At 41.3% G+C, this 21,286-nt stretch overlaps 1 protein-coding gene across 4 annotated transcripts in view; it reads left to right on the forward strand.

The window, feature by feature from the left end:
• TBC1D4 (TBC1 domain family member 4) overlaps window positions 1-20,102 on the forward strand; it is a 205,028-nt gene extending 184,926 nt beyond the window's left edge. For all 4 annotated transcript variants that reach the window (XM_080659061.1, XM_080659062.1, XM_080659063.1 and 1 more), the window contains 6 exons: window positions 81-239; window positions 3,514-3,758; window positions 7,511-7,670; window positions 12,015-12,184; window positions 13,478-13,654; window positions 17,853-20,102. In XM_080659061.1, coding sequence (XP_080515187.1) covers window positions 81-239; window positions 3,514-3,758; window positions 7,511-7,670; window positions 12,015-12,184; window positions 13,478-13,654; window positions 17,853-18,086 — 1,145 coding nt within the window. In that variant the 3' untranslated portion in view covers window positions 18,087-20,102. The remainder of the gene's footprint in view (window positions 1-80; window positions 240-3,513; window positions 3,759-7,510; window positions 7,671-12,014; window positions 12,185-13,477; window positions 13,655-17,852) is intronic.
• Window positions 20,103-21,286: the final 1,184 nt, after the last annotated feature.

Consider the following 21,286-nt stretch of genomic DNA (forward strand, 5'->3'; position numbering starts at 1 on the left):
CATTATATGGTTCACCAGCTATGATTCAGCAACTTCAGTCCAGAGTTCAAGACCTTGATTTTTATCTCGGACTACTGCAGGTGTTCCCAAAAGCCGACGAGGAGAAATCTGGCAGTTCCTAGCTGTACAATACCGTCTAAGGCACCGACTGCCCAGTAAGCAGCAACCTCCAGACACGTCCTATAAGGAACTTCTGAAGCAGCTCACTACCCAGCAGCATGCTATTCTCGTGGATTTAGGTATGTTTGTCCTGTTTATTATTATTTACAAACGTTTGTTGAGTTTTTTGTTTGTTTTTTGGTGTCGAGAAAGAGGAGCTGTTGGCCTATGCAGAGATACTGACTCTGTCCTTTTTCGGAGGGCAGTTGGTTTTATATCTACTTGAAGATGTCATAATTGCCCGAGTAGAAAATGAAGTTTTTGTCACCAAACGTGCCCTCCGAAAAAAGAGTTATCTTATATGTGGATCAGTGTAAAGGTCATATTGTCAGATACTCTGAGTTCCTGTTTTTGAATAACTGACTTTTGTTTGGGGTAGACAGTTATCTCAATCAGCTTTGACTTTGAAATAGGTTAGAGTAGGTTAAAAGGGCTGCCAGTTTTTTTTTTAAAACAAAGTTCCATTAAGTATATCTGGACAGGTTGCTGAAAACAAGCCTTTGAATATGACTTTATAAAGCAGTATAATGAGTGGTTATGTTGTGGAAATCATGAATACTTCCCTGTAGTGTGAAAGAAAAATTATCTGTCATAATGGTAGATGAATGGGTAACTACAACCTGGGGGAGAATTTCCAGTGTCAGCATCATAAAGCTGTGTTTGTAGGTGCTAAATTTCAAATAACTTAAGAAAGTAAAAATAGTATTATTTAAAAAATTATATAGTGCCTAGTTTTTCTCTAAATTAACATATTATCATATATACTAGTAGCCCTGCACATGAAACATACACCAGTAGCTCTCTGCTGGCCTCCTGTAGCTCCCCCTGCCCCCCTCCCCCCTCATAGTTGGCTGCCCTGCCCCCTCCTGTAGCTCTCGCCGCCCGCTTGCAGTTCGCTGCCCCACCCTCCTACAGATCCATGATCCACTCATTACACAGTCGGTCGTTACGCCTCAAGGCGTAATGGGTAATTAGCATATTCCTCTCTTATTATATAGGATTTTATTATTTTATAATATCAAACATTTTGGATTAAATATTGTACACTGACATTTGACTATTTCATCTGTATCCCTAAAAATTGGTAATTTTAAAGTGGACAGATATGTTACTTGAGCCCATTTGTGAAAACAAGTGGTTACATTTTATTTGGAGTCATCTTTTATTAGAGCATATAAAAATCACTGGCCAAAACCTAGTTTTGACCTCTGTTCCTTTTAGATGATAGCTTTTTGTTGGGAAAGGGGCCCAAATCAGTTAATATTTTTGAGCCCAATAGAATTAAAAGGGAGAATTTTACAAAGAAACTGGAAACTTCAGTTCTTGTTCTGATTTTACCACTGAACTGTGGTTTTAGGCAAATTACTTTGCTTCTGAGTCTCAATCTTCTCTCTTAAATGAGGACTTGGGACTAGGCAATCCTTGTGTACCCTGCAGATCTGTGGTTCTGTGACTGGAAATTGATCCCGAGACTAGAAATTAAGATGATACATTTAGGGTGAGTCTAGATGTCCTAATAGAAGGAGATGATGAGATCAGATTGCAGGGACTTATTTATATAACTTATTTATCGTTTTCTTTAACAAAAATTTTAACTGAGAAAGCAAAATGATAATTTTAAAAATGCTTATTTGACTCTACTTGTAGCCATCTGTGTTTTGTCAGTGTGTTCTTGTTATTTCTCACATCTTCCCCTTACTTGCTCTGCAGAATTAATCTTATCAGTTCCCAAGGCTGGGGGGAGGGATGTCACTCTTAAGCACATGTGGTGGAAACATTTAAAAATCTGGAATTTTTATAAGATCTAACTGACACGAGTAGTCATTTCACAAGGAAGCTACTATCCCTTCATTTTCCTGGCACAAAGAAAGTCCCACATCAGGCTGTGTGCACAGCTTTGGTGGTGAAGATGGGTTTGTTTCTCTGTTCAGTACCAACTTTTCAGTGATCCAGGACTGGTTGTGTTTGCTGACTGAAGTATCTCCATGGTAATTTTATATCCAAAGGAGAATTTTACAGAGGAATTTAAAATCTATAATAATAAAAGCCTAATATGCTAATTAGACTGGACAGCCGAATGACCTTTTGGATGTCCTTCCGGATGACCTTCCTGATGAAAATCGGAGCTATGAGGGCCAAGCCCCTTGCATGAATTTCATGCATTGGGCCTCTAGTATATATATATTTTTTCATTGACTTGAGCGAGAGAGAGAGAGAGAGAGAGAGAGAGAGAGAGACATCGATGTGAGAGAGAAGCATCAATTGGTTGCCTCCCGCAAGCACCCCGACCTGGGATGGAACCTGAAACCTTGTCAGTTGCAAAGAATCTTAGGTCTTGCCCTAGCCGGTTTGGCTCAGTGGATAGAGCATCAGCCTGCAGACTGAGGGGTCCCAGGTTCGATTCCGGCCAAGGGCACATGCCCGGGTTGTGGGCTCGATCCCCAATAGGAGGCGTGCAGGAGAAAGCCAATCAATGATTCTCTCTCATCATTGATGTTTCTATCTCTCTATCCCTCTCCCTTCCTCTCTGAAATCAATAAAAAATATATATTAAAAAAAAAAAAGAATCTTAGGTCTTTTGGGTATGTGTCCTGACCTGGAATCAAACCTGTGACCCTTCAGTGCATGGGACAGCGCTCCACTACCTGAGGGGAATTTTTTTGAAATCACCTTGACCCCTTACTTTCCTTATCCTTTTTCAATATATTGAAAAAAGAAAAGATGAGTTCTACATGGCTCATGGAGATGGTTTAAGAAACAGAGAGCAAAGGATATTTGAAAAATAAGTTTTTCCTCAATGATAGATTGAATGTAAAGCAAAACAGCTTCCAAAAGTCCCTCCAGTGTCATATTATAAGAGAAGCAGGAATAAATCTGTTTAGGACTACTAAGATTTCCTTTTAAATAATGATACCTCTTATGGTTTCAGTTAGCAGGTGGTTTTTATGTGAACTTAGAATTTGCCTTGATTTATAGTCAGAATAAATTTTATATTTTATTCTCTTAAGATCTCTTCTGGATATATCCTTGATTTGTTTATGCTTATTTTTTTACCGCCTCCCCCCCCCCCCCCCCCGCCCCAGATAGAAGTTCTGGTTAGCATAAAACGTTTACTTCCCTGTCTTGTATGTGGAAATAGGGTGATGATCTGGCTGGCAAGACGTGGGGAGAGAGAGAGAGAGAGGGGCAGGGAGGGGAAGAGAGAGAGATTTACTCAGTTCCATGAGCACTCTAAGCAACTCCAACTGATTTGAGCAAGAATGTTTATTTCTGGAAATCATTGAATTGCAGTTTTGCTCTGGTCTCCAAAGCGCGAGGACATCTCAAAAATATTTCCTTTCTTTTCCTCTGCAGGAAGGACATTTCCTACTCACCCTTACTTTTCAGCACAGCTTGGGTCAGGGCAACTGTCACTCTTCAACCTCTTGAAAGCCTACTCCTTGCTGGACAAAGAAGTGGGTTACTGTCAGGGGATCAGCTTTGTGGCTGGAGTCCTGCTTTTGCACATGAGTGAAGAGCAAGCCTTTGAAATGCTGAAGTTCCTCATGTATGACCTAGGCTTCCGCAAACAGTACAGACCTGACATGATGTCGCTGCAGGTGAGGCTGCAGACATTCTCAGGGAATGCGTAAAGTTGTGACCAGAAAATCGTAGGAGCAACCCTCTTCTAAGTTACAGTAGATTTAAAGAAATTTGGACCCACTGTCCCCTAAGTCTACACATTACATGGAAGAAGAATTAAGTCATCGTAATTCACTTTTCCTCAACGTGTCAGTTGCAAAGAATCATAGGTCTTTTGTTTAAAATCTGAAAATATAATGTCTTTATTCCTTTACTTGGCGTGCAGAAATGGTAGATGTTTATGTCATGGTTCTTCTGAGCTTACCATGTCTCCCCTCTTTTACCATAAAATCAGATAGGTTCTTAGATTGGGAAAGTTTGAAGTATATGGTACTGTGTTAGCCTACTTTTCTTAGCATGCTCTAAAGGAGCACTGTTAAGATTTTTTGGTTAAGTAGGGTATTCACTGCTACTTCTATCTTCAACTTAGTTCAAACTCCCTGTTTACACATTTCTCCCCTCTAGTTTAAACTTCATTTTCTTTAGTGTATAAGTTTCTAACAAGAAGTTTAAAATCTTATCTGTAGATAGGATATCCCAAACATCTACTACCTTGCAATTTAAAGCTTTTAGTAGTAAAAATATAAAGGAAGACTTTAAAGAGAGGAATCTCTTGCTTTGAAGTGAGGTCAGTATGATACCCAGTTAGTCATAATATTATGCTTTGGATAAGAAGTAAAAGATTAAAAAATGCTTTTACAACATACTCTGTGTCCCGGTTCCCAAGGATCAGTTTCCTCATTTAATATCGTAGTTACCAATTCACAGGCAAAAAAAGACTTGATGTTTTCACTTGAGGAATATGATGGTGTATGGGATTCTCCTGAGAGGATGGTGGAGAAGGAGTGCTCCGTTTCTCCTTATGAAGATGACGTTTTTGCTAGGGAATGGGGCTTTCCTCTCAATGTTTGGTTTTCAGGTGTAAGTTCATATGAAGGGCGTTCACCGTAAAACAGATACGGTGAGGTGATTTGGTTCCTAATTGTTGACCATTCATAGCTCCATAAACATTCCCTAAATGAAATAATAATGACCGTGGAAGGTGTTACTTTTCATTTTATTGCTTAATAGTTTACTAGTCTCATATCGGATAGGAAGCATTGCTGCCCTTATAGGAATTAAATAGTTCTGATTTCCAGAAATACCAGTTTGGTAGCTCTCCTTAGAATTGCAAAGATTAGAGAGTACTTGTGAATAGTTGATTTTGGTCAATAAATAAAAAGATAGATATAGCTATCACTTTATTTTTTTAATTTATTGATTAAGTTATTACATACGTGTCCTCATCCCCCCATTAGCCTCCCCATCCCCCCCCCACTCATGCCCTCACCCCCCTGTTGTCTGTGTCCATTGGTTAGGCCTATATGCATGCATACAAGTCCTTTGGTTGATCTATAGTTATCACATTAAAAATGCATTGACTTTTTTATTTAAAAATATCTCATCAATTTGACATCATAAAAATTTATATAAATAGGATTTATGTATTAATTTAATATGACTTGCAATTGCCAAGAAATCTGTTAAGTCTGTACTAATGAAAATGAAGATGTTTTAACATTTTTGGTGGTAGCATTTTTATAGGCAACAAGATAGGGAACCTTATTCTAGAAGAGTAGATCTTTTTGCTCTGTAAACACTTTTCCACTTTCTAGAGCAAGAAGTGTTTTTTATCTAATCAATATGAACTTCAAAAGTGGAAGCAGCGATGGGCTTGGGATCACTTGGTATGATTTCTGATACCTGGGTGGTGTGAGCTTGGGTATTGTCGGCTCTGTCTGTAAAAGGAGGAGAGTGTTGAGGACTCTTCTAACCACATCTCATTTTTTTGTATCTGCAGTTTTTTGTTTTGAGTGTAAAAGCATCATATCTTTTTATGTAAAATCTTTGGTCTCTACTTTTTTCCATTTTCTCATGCCCCACACTTCTCACTTGTCCCTGTATCTCCCCTCTTCCATCTGAAGATTTGCCACATTATCTATAAGGTAGAATGGAAGAATTATTTATCTTAGAAAATGGCATTTTATTATTAAAGTTTCCTTTGAAAGAAGAATGAATTGTGCTTTTATTTGTCTTTTTCAAAATAAATTTAATGGAAATATATCTTCATGGAATGTTCTCCATCCCTAGGTTAGAATGTAGGAAAAAAGTAGCGTTCTTTAAAAAAAAAAATTAAACATTGAAGTATTGCTTCTGAATTATGATCATAACTATACAAGAACAGAATGCTTTTGATGCTATGCATTCTTTTTATTCTGCTAATTAGATTTCTCTGATTTTTGTGCTACCAAAGCACTTTGATATAACTTCTCTTGACATAACTCATTATGTCTGTCTAGTTTATAAATTGTAAATGGCCTAAGGGAAATACAGGATTTTTCAATATGACTTAGTAAGATAATAATCTCATTTTTAAACCTTATGTTTGCCTGTAGCTAAGCTTCTTACTTTATAGCTATGACTTCCTCTGTCTTTTTCTTTCCTTTACAGTTTGTGTCAAACCTTAGTTTCCAGATATGTGTTATAGAGATCAAACAAATAATTTGCTTTATTTATATATAGTACTTTGAATTGTAGTTTTGTGCTCTGGAAACAACAGTTGCCAACTTCACAATATAGCTGTATATTTTAATGTATTTTTATAGAGCTAACTATTTAAGGGTGATATTTTGATGACACCTTCTGGTGAAAGAAGTCTGCTAGATTTTATAAGATATTGTGTACATTTCTTACCAAAATGTTAAGCTGATATAACTGATCACGGAACCACTACTCAATCTGTTACTGTATGGATAAAAATATAAATTAAAGCCCAGTTCACAAATTTGTTTATTGTTTGCTTCTGCTTAACCTTTATATCTACTACAGACATAAGTTTAAAAATTGCTATATGTTGTCTTTATAATTTTTTTGAAATAGCAGTAATCACATGAAATAATTTCTTATTTTAATACTAGAAGCATTCAGACTGCAGATTTTGCTTTAATCCCCTTTGTCATGAAAAATAAGCTGCTGGAATACCTTGGACATTAGAAGTCACATCTCAAGCTTCTGACTCCATAACATGCTAAGCCTAGCAGTGTCGATTGCCTGGTGGGTGTAGGCCAGAGCTCCGCCATAAATCAGACACGGAGCCCAGCAAATAGAGTAGGCTTTGCTTCTGAACTGAATGTGGTAGATTCTTTAGAGTGGAGGCTTTTCTGGGATTGGCCTGAAATTAGAATGGGCCTCCCATGAGAGTCCTGAACCAGGACAGTTCTGATTAATACCTTCCTACATTAATATCTACATGAGGAAAGAATGACCATCCTATATAATAAAAGGCTAAATGTAAATTGTCCCCTCGACCTGTAGTTCAACCGGGAGTTTGACCAGGGCGTGGGCCGCTGGCCAACCGCCCGTGGCCCCTCTTCCCTGCTAGACCCCACCTGTGCACGAATTTGTGCACCAGGCCTCTAGTTTCCATATGTATGTTAAACCAAAACATACATGATGGTAAAACTTGCCCAATAGTCTTAGATGACCTTTCTGTGACTTGCTTTTATGACCTCAGTTAAGTGAACTTAACTATCAACTATAACATAACAATAAAAATAAAGTAATACTGCTTTTATTTGAATATATGTGAATTTGTCATTGAATATTAGAGCAATAAAATTAAAGTTTGTATTTTTTATGCACCCTCAGACAAATGCATAATATTTTATTTTCTTCTCCAAATTAACTTTAGATTCAAATGTACCAGCTGTCCAGACTCCTTCATGACTATCACAGAGAGCTCTACAATCACCTGGAAGAAAATGAAATCAGCCCCAGTCTTTATGCTGCCCCTTGGTTCCTCACATTGTTTGCCTCTCAGTTTCCATTAGGATTTGTAGCCAGAGTTTTTGGTAAGAGATGCCTCTGAGCAAATGGGACAGTGTTATTTATTTCAAAGGAATATACTTCTAGCCAGTTGTTTATCATGTGTTATACTGAATAGCAGATTGCTAGTGGAGTTGAATACACATGCCTGGCTCTGTTCTGAGAGTAATTTGAAACAATATTGGTCTTAAATAAAATTGATATTACAAGGGAAAGAAGAAGAATCAGGCTCCTGTATTTGAGTGAGCTGTATTGGAGCCTTTACTTTCATTTATACATAATAATCAGAGTATACTTCTTTCAAAATCTAAACTAAGAAGTTACTCTGAATAATTTTCCAAAATTTCATACATATCTTTCTGACCTCTGTTTTGTTTTGTTTTGTTTTTTCTTCCCACTGTCCTCTTCAACATGGATCCAAAACACAGAGAAACATGTTTTCTGACTGGGTCAATAGAAGTACCTATATCAATGTCATTTCTTTTCTCTCTCCTTTTTTGATGTTTTTATTGACTTCAGAGGAAGGAAGAGAGAGGGATAGAAACATCAACAATGAGAGAGAATCATTGATCGGCTGCCTCCTGCACACACCCTACCATTGCTGGGGACTGTGCCTGCAATCCAGGCATGTGCCCAACTGGGAATTGAACCGTGACTTCCTGGTTCATGGGTTGATGTTCAACCACTGACCAAACCAGCCAGGGCTCTAAGTTCATTATTTAAAAAATATATTTAAATAATATACTTAAAAAAACCCCATAATGCTTTACTAGAAGTTTGTTCTTACGTTGTTTAGGACCTTGTTGACCTCAGAAAGGGCTCCCACAATTTTTATGTTCTGCTTATCTATCTGGTATCTATGATGCAAATAGTCATTATTTATAACTGTGCTTTTGCTAAATTGGAGCTTTTTGTCAACTCGTATTGGCCCAATTTTAGGTCATTACTAGCATTAGAAAAAAATGAAATGAATAGAATACTGAGAAAATATCAGAGAGTTTTACAAATAATGAAAAATGTTGTTTGGAGAAACTTCAATTTTTTTAGGTATATGTGTAATATGTATACATATACCAGATTACAATGTACAGTATCTTTCTTATTGGGGGCTATAATTTAAAAAGTTAAACACTGTATTAGCGGCAATATAGTCTATAGAGAAAGTGCAGCAAAAGAGGAAAGTCAAGATGCATGGAATCAAATGTTCATCAACTTTCTCTTCTTTATGGAATATAGATGATTGCTCTTCTCCAGTGAAGTTTTTTTCAGGAACTTGGGTTCCTGTTAAGATGTCTTTTATATATTAGTAGTCTATATATACAAATATATTTCTTCTCAGAGAATAGGTTATTAAATCAAAATGATGTTATGGTGTTTCAGGGCATCTCTCTCTGACTTATGTTTAGAAGCTTGATGTCAGAATTTGGTCTGTTTTTTCCTATGAGGACATATACGAACGATGTTGTCAGCTCTGCAATAGCTGCTCAGTCTGTTTCTCCGAAGCTGTAAAGAATAGTGACTCTCAGGAAAGGGAAAGGTGCATGAGCAAGAAGAGTGAACATGTTTGTAGCAATGGTTTCACAAGTCCCTCTTTTTTTAAAAAAATATGTTTTTATTGATTTCAGAGAAGAAGGGAAAGGAAGAGAGGGATAGAAACATCAATGACGAGAGAGAATCGTTGATTGGCTGCCTCCCGCAGGCCTCACACTGGGGATCAAGCCCACAACCCAGCATGTGCCCTGACCGGGAATCGAACCATGACCTCCTGGTTCATAGGTCGACGCTCAACCACTGAGCCACGCCGACCGGGTACAGTTCCCCCTTTTTAAAGACTCCAGAGGGACGGAATGCTTTCTTTTTATTCTGCTAATTAGATTTCTCTGATTTTTGTGCTGCCAAAGTACTTTGACATAACTTCTGTTGACATAACTCAGTATGTCTAGTTTATAAATTTAAATGGCCTAAGAGAAATTTATGATTTCCCCCCAATATGACTTATTAAGTTAATCTCATTTTTACACCCTTATGTTTGTCTGTAGCTAAGTTTCTTATTTGATAGCTATGACTTCCTGTGTCTCTTTCTTTCCTTTTACAGTTCATGTTAAATCAGTGGTCGGCAAACCGAGGCTCGCGAGCCACATGCGGCTCTTTGGCCCCTTGAGTGTGGCTCTTCCACAAAATACCATGACCTGGGCGAGTCTATTTTGAAGAAGTGGCGTTAGAAGAAGTTTAAGTTTAAAAAATTTGGCTCTCAAAAGAAATTTCAATCGTTGTACTGTTGATATTTGGCTCTGTTGACTAATGAGTTTGCCGACCACTGTGTTAAACCTTAGTTTCCACCACAGATATGTGTCATAAAGATCAAATAAATAATTTATCTGTAATAATAAAAGCATAATATGCTAACTAGACCGGACGTCCTTCCGGACAAAGCTGGGGCTGCGAGGAAAACGCGGGTCCCAGATGCCTGCCGGCGGCTGGAGCAAAGCCCGGGTCCTGGGTGCCTTTCTTCATAGTAAATAAAGAAAGAACTGGACAAAATCTATGAAATATCTGTTTGTAAACATTGGACACCTGGCAATGCAGAGTTTTGATCACTGAGAGAAGGGAAACAAAGGGAGAGAGCCCTAATATGTATGTCCCTGATTTTCTGCCTGGAGAAACTCTGGGTCGTACATAGTATGTGGAAGGGGATTCTAAACAAAGCATGGTGGTCGCACTGAGTTGGGGAAACAGATCAGGGATCAGAGAGGCTGCAGTGTCTGGACTTTGTGGGCCAGTGTATCAGAGAGAAGAGCATTGCCCAGATAAAGAGCCCCAAACATCTGCATGGGGTCTCATTGAGTCTCTAGCTGAATACTGTGCCCTGCTTACTTAGAATGAGATTTCAAGTGGTTGGTCAAAGAACAATTAGAACAGAACAAACTACTAGGAAGCTATAGGCTAAACAAGTCCCAGCACTAACAAAGAATTGAGAGATGGTAGAGTTCTGATACCACACAGTAATGAGACGTTTTTGAACATCTGGTACAGTTAATAGAGACCCCATAAGGGCCAGGCCTTGATAATAAGGCTAAATAGCACTAGATTAAAGGCCACCCTAGGTCCTTACCAACAGAGCTTAAATTCAAGTCTTGAAAGCTGATCTGCAGGCAATTTAACTGTCTTCCAAGTAAAGCTGCTCTTTAAAAGAAGAACAAAATTTTTAGAAGAAACAGGAAAGTGGGAATCAAAATCAGGAAATATATATAGACTAAAAAAAAGAATAATGATCGAAAGCAGACAAGAATTTTAGACAGCTATTATAAAGTATGTTCAGGAACTTAAAGGAAAGCATGAACATAATAAGGAGGTAAATAGAAGATTTAGAAAAGAGCCAAGTGTGCCCTGGCTGGTTTGGCTTCAGACCGTGGACTGAAGGGTCCCAGGTTCAATTCCAGTCAAAGGCATATGCCTGGGTTGCTGTGTTGATCCCCAGTGGGGAGCATTCAGGAGGCAGCCAATCAGTGATTCTCTCTCATCATTGATGCTTCTATCTCTCTTTCCCTCTCCCTTTCTCTCTGAAATAAATAAAAATATATATTTAAAAAAAAGAGCAAAGTGGAACTTCTAGAAATAAAAGATCCTATATAATAAAAGGCTAATCTGCAAATTGACCAAACGGCAGAACAACCGGTTGCTATGATGTGCACTAACCACTAGGGGGAGCTGCCCCCTGGTGGTCAGTGTGCTCCCATAGGGGAGCGCTGCTCAGCCAGAAGCCCTGAGGCGGGCTCACAGCTGGTGAGCAGCGGCGGTGGTGGGAGCTTCTCCTGCCTCTGTGGTAGCACTAAGGATGTCAGGGAACAGGCCTAAGCTATCAGTCGGAAATCCCCTGAGGGCTCCCAGACTGCGAGAGGGTGCAGGCTGGGCTGAGGGACCCCCCGCCCCCCCAAGTGCACGACTTACGTGCACCGGGCCTCTAGTTTATATATAGTATTTTGAATTTCAGTTTTGTGCCCTGGAAACAACAGTTGCTGACTTCACAATATAGCTGGATAGTTTAATATATTTTTATAGAGCTGACTATTTAAGGGTGATATTTTGATGATACCTTGTAGTAAGAAGAATAAACATCTGTTTGTTTCCATCATATTTTTTGTTTTTATTTTATTTATTATTTTTTAAATCTTTATTGTTGAAAAATTTTTTGTTTTTAAATCTAGGTGATTTTGACCACTTTTCTTTGGCAAAATATTTAGTGGTTTTGTTGCAGTAATTTAAAACAATAACCACAATAAAAAACACACATTAAACTATTAACACCAATAGCATGCTATTTACAATAGTGGATGCATAATTTTGATTATGAAAATTATCTCTTTTTTTAGATATTATTTTTCTTCAGGGAACTGAAGTCATATTTAAGGTTGCACTCAGCCTGCTGAGCAGCCAAGAAACACTTATAAAGGAATGTGAAAGCTTCGAAAATATTGTTGAATTTCTTAAAAGCACGCTACCTGATATGAATACATCTGAAATGGAAAAAATTATCACCCAGGTATGCTTTACAACATGATAGTAATAAGATACAAGATTAGAAAGCAATTTCTTCTACTAATTATATATTAAATGTTTTAGCATAAAGATATAGTTTTGCTTGACAGATGTTTTTTATTTGATCAGTTATATTCTATTTAGAAGTGAAACGTGAAATTTCTGTATTGTGATGTTTTCTGTGTGACTATTTTATAACTGCCAATTTGTACTGCTTAACCCCTTCACCTTTGGCACCTTGAAATTTAAAACCTTTTAAACTACCTTTTACACATCTCCCTTTGCTTATATATACATATAAATATGGATATATATTTTTACATAAGTAAAATTATACTGTACATGCTATTGCATAACTTAATTCTTAATTAAAATATCTGTAAAGTATTAGACATTCTTTCATGCCAATAAATACAGCTCCATATCATCATTTTTAATGATTGTACAATAGTCCATTGTGTCCATACACACTAGTAGGGAAAGAGTGATGCTTGTTTGAGAGGAATAATAAGATTGTCTAGAAATCTCATTTAAATTCTAAGGTTTGAGTATATCTGATTATAAAATGATAAGTCAGATTCTTTGTGGGCTCTTTTTTCTCCACAATGTTAGTTTAGACACCAATGCTTAAATGGCAGCGGCTGCCTTGCCTTCCCCCACATGTTTAGATTAAGCAGGGGTTACCTATCCTCTAACTGCTAAATAACCTGTCTTCCTATTTGGCAGCAATATGGGAGAGGGGAGGCAGCCCAGTTAAAGCCTGCAGCTCTGTGCAGTGCACAGGGTGTATAATTTTGAAGATTCTCTGTGTGGTAGAAAACACAGATGTCTCCTAAGAGGCTCACCATGGCTTAGCAAACGGATCAGAATATGTAGTATACGACCTTTCTGCCCCATTGACAAATAATTAGAAGGGCTTTGGGTGTCATTATTATAGAAATTTTATATTGTACTCTATCTAATTTTGCTTACTAATCAGCAAAGATGATCTCTAACATAGATAGGAGATACTCAATAACTATGTGGTATGCTACATGTTGGGAGATAGTTACTAGATTGTGTATATTTTGGTTACCAGATATCTTTGAACATTAACTTCTTGTAGTCTTGGCCTCATGATGACAACATTTCATGTGTGTAGAAATAATTTATTTTTCCTTACATTGACATTCCTGCTATGCCATACTATTCCTCATTAATAAGTATTTGGACATCTCTATGAAATGCACCAGCTACACAGGCTGTATATCAGTATACATACTGAAGACCAGACTAACCCATGGCATTTTCATGGCAGGTTTTTGAGATGGACATTTCTAAACAGTTGCATGCCTATGAGGTGGAGTATCACGTGCTGCAGGATGAGTTGCAGGAATCGTCCTATGCCTGTGAGGACAGCGAGCCTGTGGAGAAGCTGGAGAGGGCCAACAACCAACTGAAAAGGCAAAACATGGACCTCCTAGAAAAATTGCAGGTAAAGAGAGAAAGATTTGACCAAAAAAACCCCCAAAAAACCCACACCAAAACCACTTGAATGCCTCCTGCCTCTACAGAGCTATACCGGAATAATAGGGATGTGACATGGATTGAACCATTGCTGACGATGGGCCACAGTGTGTCAGACTATGTCAAAGTGCTGTGGGGCTGCAAATGCACATATCGATTGAAATATCACTTGAGAGAGGAAATGTACACTCACAAAAGAGTTAAATGTCAACTCAAAGTAGAATCTGGTTAACTACCCTATGGGTGTTGCACATATAAGGTGGAGCCAAAGTAGGCTTACAGTTGCTTGTATGGAAACGAATACAATACATAAATAATACAAGAACAAACTGTGTTTTGTGTACTCACAACTATAAACCTATTTTGCCCCACCCTGTATTTGGTTAAATTCAAGGAAGGAGAGGTTGCATGTGGGAAACTGGGAATGTTCTAGGGAACTTGGGGCTTGAGCCAACTCTGAATGGTTGGTGGAAGGAGCGAGTGAGGAGTGGAGGGGTTGGTATAAATAAGGAGGATGTGGCACAGCAACAGAGTAAGCTTGGTGTCAGTTTATGGTTTATGTTGAGGAGCGATGGGATAAACACAATGGAATTGTGGATAACTCTCCGTGTGAAGCAGAAGAGCATGGCTTTCATCCTGTTGAGAGGGAAACTTTTTCCAACTGTTTGAGCCATTCTTTAGAAAGTGGTGCAGATTAGAATGGGAAGAGAAGGTGGGAGGCCAGCTAGAAAACATTTGCACAAGTCTGATTGGAGATGATGAGAATTGTCTAGAGTAAAACTCACAGAAATGGAAAGAAAAGGAGACAATAGAATGAAAATGTGTAATGCATAATCCCTGCCATCAAGAAGTTGACAATTACTAGGAAATACAAAATTATATATTCTATATAATAAAAGGCTAATATGCAAATTGACCAAATAGCAGTTGCTATGACATGCACTGACCACCAGGGGGAAGATGCTCAATGCAGGAGCTGCCCCCTGGTGGTCAGTGCACTCCCACAGGGGGAGCACTGCTCAGCCAGAATCCAGGCTCATGGCTGGCTAGTGCAGTGGTGGTGGCGGGAGCCTCTCCCACATCCGTGACAGTGCTAAGGATGTCAAACTGACAGCTTAGGCCCCGAGGGCTCCCAGACTGCAAGAGAGTGCCGGCCAGGCTGAGGGACGGCCCCCCCCCCACCCTGAGTGCATGAATTTCATGCACTGGGCCTCTAGTCTACACTAATAAAAGAGAAACATGCAAATTGACCATCACTCCGCTACACCCACCAGCCAATCAGGAGCGAGTATGCAAATTAACCCAACAAAGATGGCGGCAGCCACGGAGCTGGAGTGAGCAGGAGGCTTGGGTTCCCCCCGGCGATGGAGGAAGCCAAGCTTCCTGCCCTTCTTGGCCAGCCCTGGCCTCCGCTTAAGGCTACAAAGTTTCAATTATAGAACATAAATAAATCCTAGATACCTTACCTACTTCCAGCCTGCCCTGGCCTCCGCTCAAGGAGGCACTGAAAAAAAAAAAGCAAAAAGGAGGGGCTGGGAGCTTGGGTCACCGGTGGGCGTGGCCAGCCTGGAAATGGCCATCAGCCCCTCACCCAGGCTGGCCAGGCACCCCAGCAGGACCCCCCACCCTGAAGGGGCTATGGCCAGCCTGAAAACAGCCCTCCGCCCCTCATCCAGGCTGGTCACACCCCCATGGGGTGAGGGTTCCCCACTGTGGGGCTTAGCCAGCCTGCAAACAGCCATCAGCCCCTCATGCAGGCTGGTCAGGCACCCCAGTGTGGACCCCCACCCTGAAGGGGGTATAGCCAGCTTGAAAACGGTCCTCAGCCCCTCACCCAGGCTGGCCAGGCACCCCAGTGGGGACCCCCACACTGAAGGGGGTGTGGCCAGCCTGCAAACAGCCATCAGCCCCTCACTCAGGCTGGCCACACCCCCAGGGATGAGGGTCCCTACTGGGGGGCTGGCCAGCCTGCAAACAGCCATCAGCCCCTCACCCAGGCTGGCCAGGCACCCCAGCGGGACCCCCACCCTGATCCGGGACACCCTTCAGGGCAAACCAGCTGGCCCCCACCCGTGCACCAGGCCTCTATCTATACTAATAAAAGGATAATATGCTAACTAGACTGGGAGACCTTCCAGGAGACCTTCCGGAGGTTCTTCTAGACAAAGCCATGGTGGCGGGGCCGAGGTTGAGGCGGTTAGAGGCCAAGAGGGGAGGGTAGTTGTGGGTGATCAGGCCAGGATGGGACGGCAGTTGTGGGTGATCAGGCTGGTGGGGGGCAGGGCCGTTGGGGGTAAGCAGACCAGGAGGGGGGTCAGTTGGAGGTGATCAGGACAGCGGGGGGTGGGCAGTTTGGAGTGAGCAGGCCAGCAGGGGGGGCAGTTGGGGGTGAGCACACTGGCACGGTGGGCATTGGGGGTGAGCACACTGGCATGGGGGGCAGTTGGAGGTGATCAGGCTGGGGGGGCATTGGGGGGCGAGCAGGCTGGCGGTGGGGGGGCAGTTGGGGGTGAGCAGGCCGGCAGGCAGAGTGGTTAGGGGCAATCAGGCAGGCAGGCAGGCAGGTGAGCGGTTAGGAGCCAGCAGTCCTGGATTGCGAGAGGGATGTCTGACTGCCGGTTTAGGCCTGATCCCTGTAAACCGGCAGTAGGACATCCTTTGAGGGGTCCCAGATTGGAGAGGGTGCAGGCTGGGCTGAGGGACAACCCCCTCCCCCCTCCGTGCATGAATTTCATGCACCGGGCCACTAGTTTATAAATAAATGCACACTTACAACTGCAGTGAGCAATTTAATGGAAATTAAAGTTTCACATCTGCAATTATATAATGGTGCTGTGTATTCAAGGCTGGAGGGCTGGGGCTTAAGAGTGTTTAGTGGAGGGGAGATTAGAGGGTAAACCTTCTGGGGGCTGGGAGATGAGTTCTGAGTTAGAGCTTCAGTGCCTAATGGCTCCTTGCTTTCTGTTTATCCCTCACTTCCCAACACTGCACCTGTTCCCACTGTAGAGACCACTACAGTCTGCTTCTATGTGGTGAACCTCTGGACCAAGTAGGAGAGAACCAGTGCCGAAACAAGGGGACACTAGAGTAACTGCTCCCCAAGAAGAGGAACACTAACTTCTTTTACTTCATCTTACGTTGGCTCTGGCTCTGGCCCATCGGGAATTTTATGCCTTTTCTTATTCAGAAAAAGAGCCAACGTTGTTTGTTTTTGAAAAGAAGCAGTTGGGGTGTTATTCATGATTACATGGATATTTCAATGATGGTTAACTGAGTATGTTTACATGCATTTTGAGTCTGCTTAGGCATTACCTTAGACATGCCTGAGGAGAAAGCAAGGTTGAGGTGTGTTTGCACCTGCTTTATATTGTAATTATTTTTATTAATGGTAACAAACTTTTTCCTTGGCAGTTCATGTTGTTATCGTGTCTGCGTTCCCAAGTTACCTGGGTACCGCTGACACCCATAAAAACTGACAGGCTTCTAAGTGCGTTTAGAAAACGCACGTCCATTTAGGGGTAAAAAGTCCCTTTTAGCACCTCAAGGCAGTCAGGAATCTCCTGTTTCTCCATCAGATCCCACTCATTCTGGGGGAGCACCAATGTATGGAGTGAGGACCCTCCCCAACTTGGACTAATGACAATGTTGCAATTTTGGTGTGCTCAGTGAAATGAGATGTATTTTGTTCTTACCGTAGTTATATTTTTTGAGAAACCTATAAAATCTCCATTTCATGGGAGGTTTCAGAGTATCTGCTTCACATACTATTTTATAAGTCACTAGAGGTCCAGTGCACGAATCGTGCATGGGTGGGGTCCCTCGGCTTGGCCAGCGATCGGGGCCATCTCACTCAATCCTGATCAGGGCCCATCGGGGCTGGCTGGCCTGGGGGAGGGACTGCAGGAGGTTGGCTGTGGGAGCACACTGACCACCAGGGGACAGCTCCTGCATTGAGCATATGCCCCCTGGTGGTCCGTGCATGTCATAACAACCGGTTGTTCAGTCGACAGGTTGTAATGGTCACTTAGGCTTTTATATATATAGATATGATAGGGTTGCTTAATATACATAAGGTCTGGCTGCTGCTACAATGAAAAACCAGAGTCTTCACATTTTTTATTTGGAGGATGTTTATTTTGTCTCTCCTCCCTTCTCCCCCGCAACAGATAGCTCATGCTAAAATCCAGACCTTGGAATCCAACCTGGAAAGTCTTTTGACCAGAGAGACCAAAATGAAGTCTTTAGTCCGGACACTGGAGCAGGAGAAGATGGCTTATCAGAAGACAGTGGAGCAGATCCGGAAGCTGCTACCCGCCGACGCCTTGGCTGACTGCGAGGCGCTGCTCAGAGACCTGACCTGCAACCCCAACCACAAAGCCAAGGCCGGGAGCAAGGCGTAGCCGGGGCTCCGAGGACACTGTGGACAGTCTGCGAGCTGCGGGTTATGCTGGGCAAGGCACTGAGGGTGGGCCGCGTCCCGGCTGAGCCCCCACCCCAGCCCCTGCCGGTGGGCCTCGCTCTTACCCGAGTTTGCCAACCCTAAGCCATTGGGCACAGGCGGACTAATTTCTGTTGTAGTAGACTATGTACATATAGAAAATGGACATCAAGAATTCACGCTTTGGGACAAAAGGAGTCCATGTATATTTAGAGCAATTTTTAAAATCAAAACTTCATGAAATCCACACCAAAGGGAAATTAGGGTGAAGTTCCCCTTAGACATATGCGAAATCATCTCATCTTTGTAGTGAAACAAAGCTAGCGAATCTCTGTCTATTGAAATATACTTGAAAAAAATGAATGTATTTTTTTCTCCAAAGAACAGCATGTTTCACGCAGTGGTGTGTGTGTGGGGAAGCATTTGTGTGACTTGATGTGTGTCTCTACCAGGAAGATGACTGATTGTCAGTCATGCTCCTGTGGTTTTTCCCAGGAAAATTTTTCGGGGACCTTTCTCCCCCACCTGCTTTGTGCCAACTGGCATGTTAGTCTACATGCATTTTGAGGCTGCTCAGGCAGAACCTTCACGTGCCTGAAAAGGCAAGGCTGCGTCTACCCGCCCGGTTCACGGTGGGAGAGAACGTTGCTAATTTTCTAGCAAATTAGACCAGCATTGTAACTCAAACTAAAAATATCAGGCCTCCGAGTTTTAACTTGGGACCTGCACAGTTTTACCCCCCTTTTATTTAAATCACTCCCACATTTGTCTCCCCTTTACTTACAGTGGCGACAGGATTTGCCATTTCCCCACCAAAATGTGGGAGCTGTTACTTCTCTACTTTAAATGAAGGACAAGGCAATGCAATCACGATTGGTTTGCTAAAGATGACAGGCTATGCTCAGACACTTTATTTGGACAATTGATAGAATGTAATCAGCTCACAGTCATCTCCCCCTTCCATGTGAACATGTATGAGAACCGTGAAATGTGTAAAACAAGCTGATGAAGCGTGTTGGAAGGAAAGGGGAAAGCGCAGCAAGCCCTCTGGAACCCGCACCGCTGCGTTGGGACGCCCAGCTTTCTCAGCCACGGATGGTGTATGAGAAGACGTTCTTGCATGCTAGGTGCATGGAAGGGAAGCGATGTTTAAAGCACACAGGCTGTTCTCCGTTTCAGAGAAGACTCTGTGATGGTGCCTCTGGAAGTGGGTGCATTTTTGCCTTTCCAAACAGCATTGATGATTACTGCTTTTTGCAGTACTAATATTATCACAGATGGATGGTCTGGGATAATTTTCTTCGAAGGGAGATGGGTATATACACAAGCTACACTGTATCATAGAGTAGAAGAGTCAAGCTCTAAAGGTTTTGGACAACCTTGATGAGCAGATGAAAAGCCCCCTCTACACTGTTACCCAGTATAATTGTGCTGACTCGTTACCAGTCAGCATGCTCTCTAATCCAGGCAGTTCCTCACAAGAAAATGAAATCTTCATAGTCAAGGTAATGTAATTTCTAGGTTCTAGGAAATGCTGATTCTATATACCCCATTCAATTGTGGCCACCAACTGATTGGTTGCTCGAATTTCCCCAAAATGTCTCTACTTGAAGGAGAGATTTTTTTTTCCTATGAGGAATATGAGAAATATTCTTCTGTTACTCTCTGCTGATGAAAATCGTCTGATGTGTGTGAGAGCCAAGGAATCTTCAAGTTGGGAAGAGAAACTTTTGTTCCGTTTAAAGTAAATTTTACTCTGGATGTTCAGAGGCAGCGACATGAGTTGTGTTATGGTGTTCAGAGATTGAGGTGTCTTAGATACAATATTTCTTTTGAAAATGAACTTGCTTTTCTTTTGTGATTTTGTAAACGTTGCATCAATTATGCTTCACGCATTGTTACATCTCCATCACATCTGCATCGGGTATATGTAATGTCTAGTTCATTTCCAATAAATGCATCGCTTCCGTTTCCTTGACTTACTTGTTTTACTTTTGTTTGTAATAGGGGAGAAGAAGCTCTTGGTTAGAATCCTTTACAAAATGTTGCTACTTAAAGTTGGTTCACTGATAACTCTTTTTAATAGAATCAGGGACAACAAAGATAATTTTTAGGAACATTTGTGAAAGTACATTGCTGGTTACCAATTTTCAACTTCTTGTCCAGTGGAGCCTTTGGCTGATGAAGATAGAAAGAAAAAGTCAACCTCACTCACAGATTTGCATTCTACACTTTTGTTGTCTATGCTCCTCATAAATAGCAAGGGAGAGAGAGAAAGTATATTTTTTAAAAATACATTATTTTTTTTGCCAAAACCGGTTTGGCTCGGTGGATAGAGGGTCAGCCTGCGGACTGAAAGGTCCCAGGTTCGATTCCGGTCAAGGGCATGTAACTTGGTTGCGGGCACATCCCCAGTAGGAGGTGTGCAGGAGGCAGCTGATCGATGTTTCTCTCTCATCGATGTTTCTAGCTCTCTATCCCTCTTCCTTCCTCTCTGTAAAAAATCAATAAAAATATATTTTAAAAAATAAATAAAAATACATTATTTTTATTGATTTTAGAAAAGGGAGAAGAAGAGAGTGATAGAAACATCAATGATGAGAGACAATCGTTGATCAGCTGCCTCCTGCATATTCCCTACTGGGAACTGAGCCTGCAACCCAGGCATGTGCCCTTGACCGGAATCGAACCTGGGACCCTTCAGTCCTCAGGCCAATGCTCAATCCACTGAACAAACCAGCTAGGGCAAGAAAGTGCATTTTTTAATTGGGTTAACTTCCAAATAAGAAGGCACTTATTGGTGGATATGATATGAATGTGTTTACATAAAATAAATGGGAGACATCTGTAATAGTATCAACAATACAAATTATACATTAAAAACATATCTTCGGAATATCCTCAAGTATGTTTGAAATCTAATAAAAGGATACTGTATCTTGCTAATATTAGGACTAAAACTTTTAAGTATTTTGCACTACATGTAGTAGTTAAATATTTTGAGTGTCAGCAAGAGAATCAATAGGGAGACGTGTGTGTGTGTGTGTGTGTGTGTGTGTGTATGTGTGTGTGTGACTGGGGAAGGGGAGAGGGTGGAGGGAGGAAGTGTGAAAGGCAGGAGAACAGGAACTGTTAGCCAGACTTTGGCATTCCTTCATGAAC

Source organism: Plecotus auritus (assembly GCF_963455305.1).
Source record: "Plecotus auritus genome assembly, chromosome: 3".
Taxonomy (NCBI): Eukaryota; Metazoa; Chordata; class Mammalia; order Chiroptera; family Vespertilionidae; genus Plecotus; species Plecotus auritus.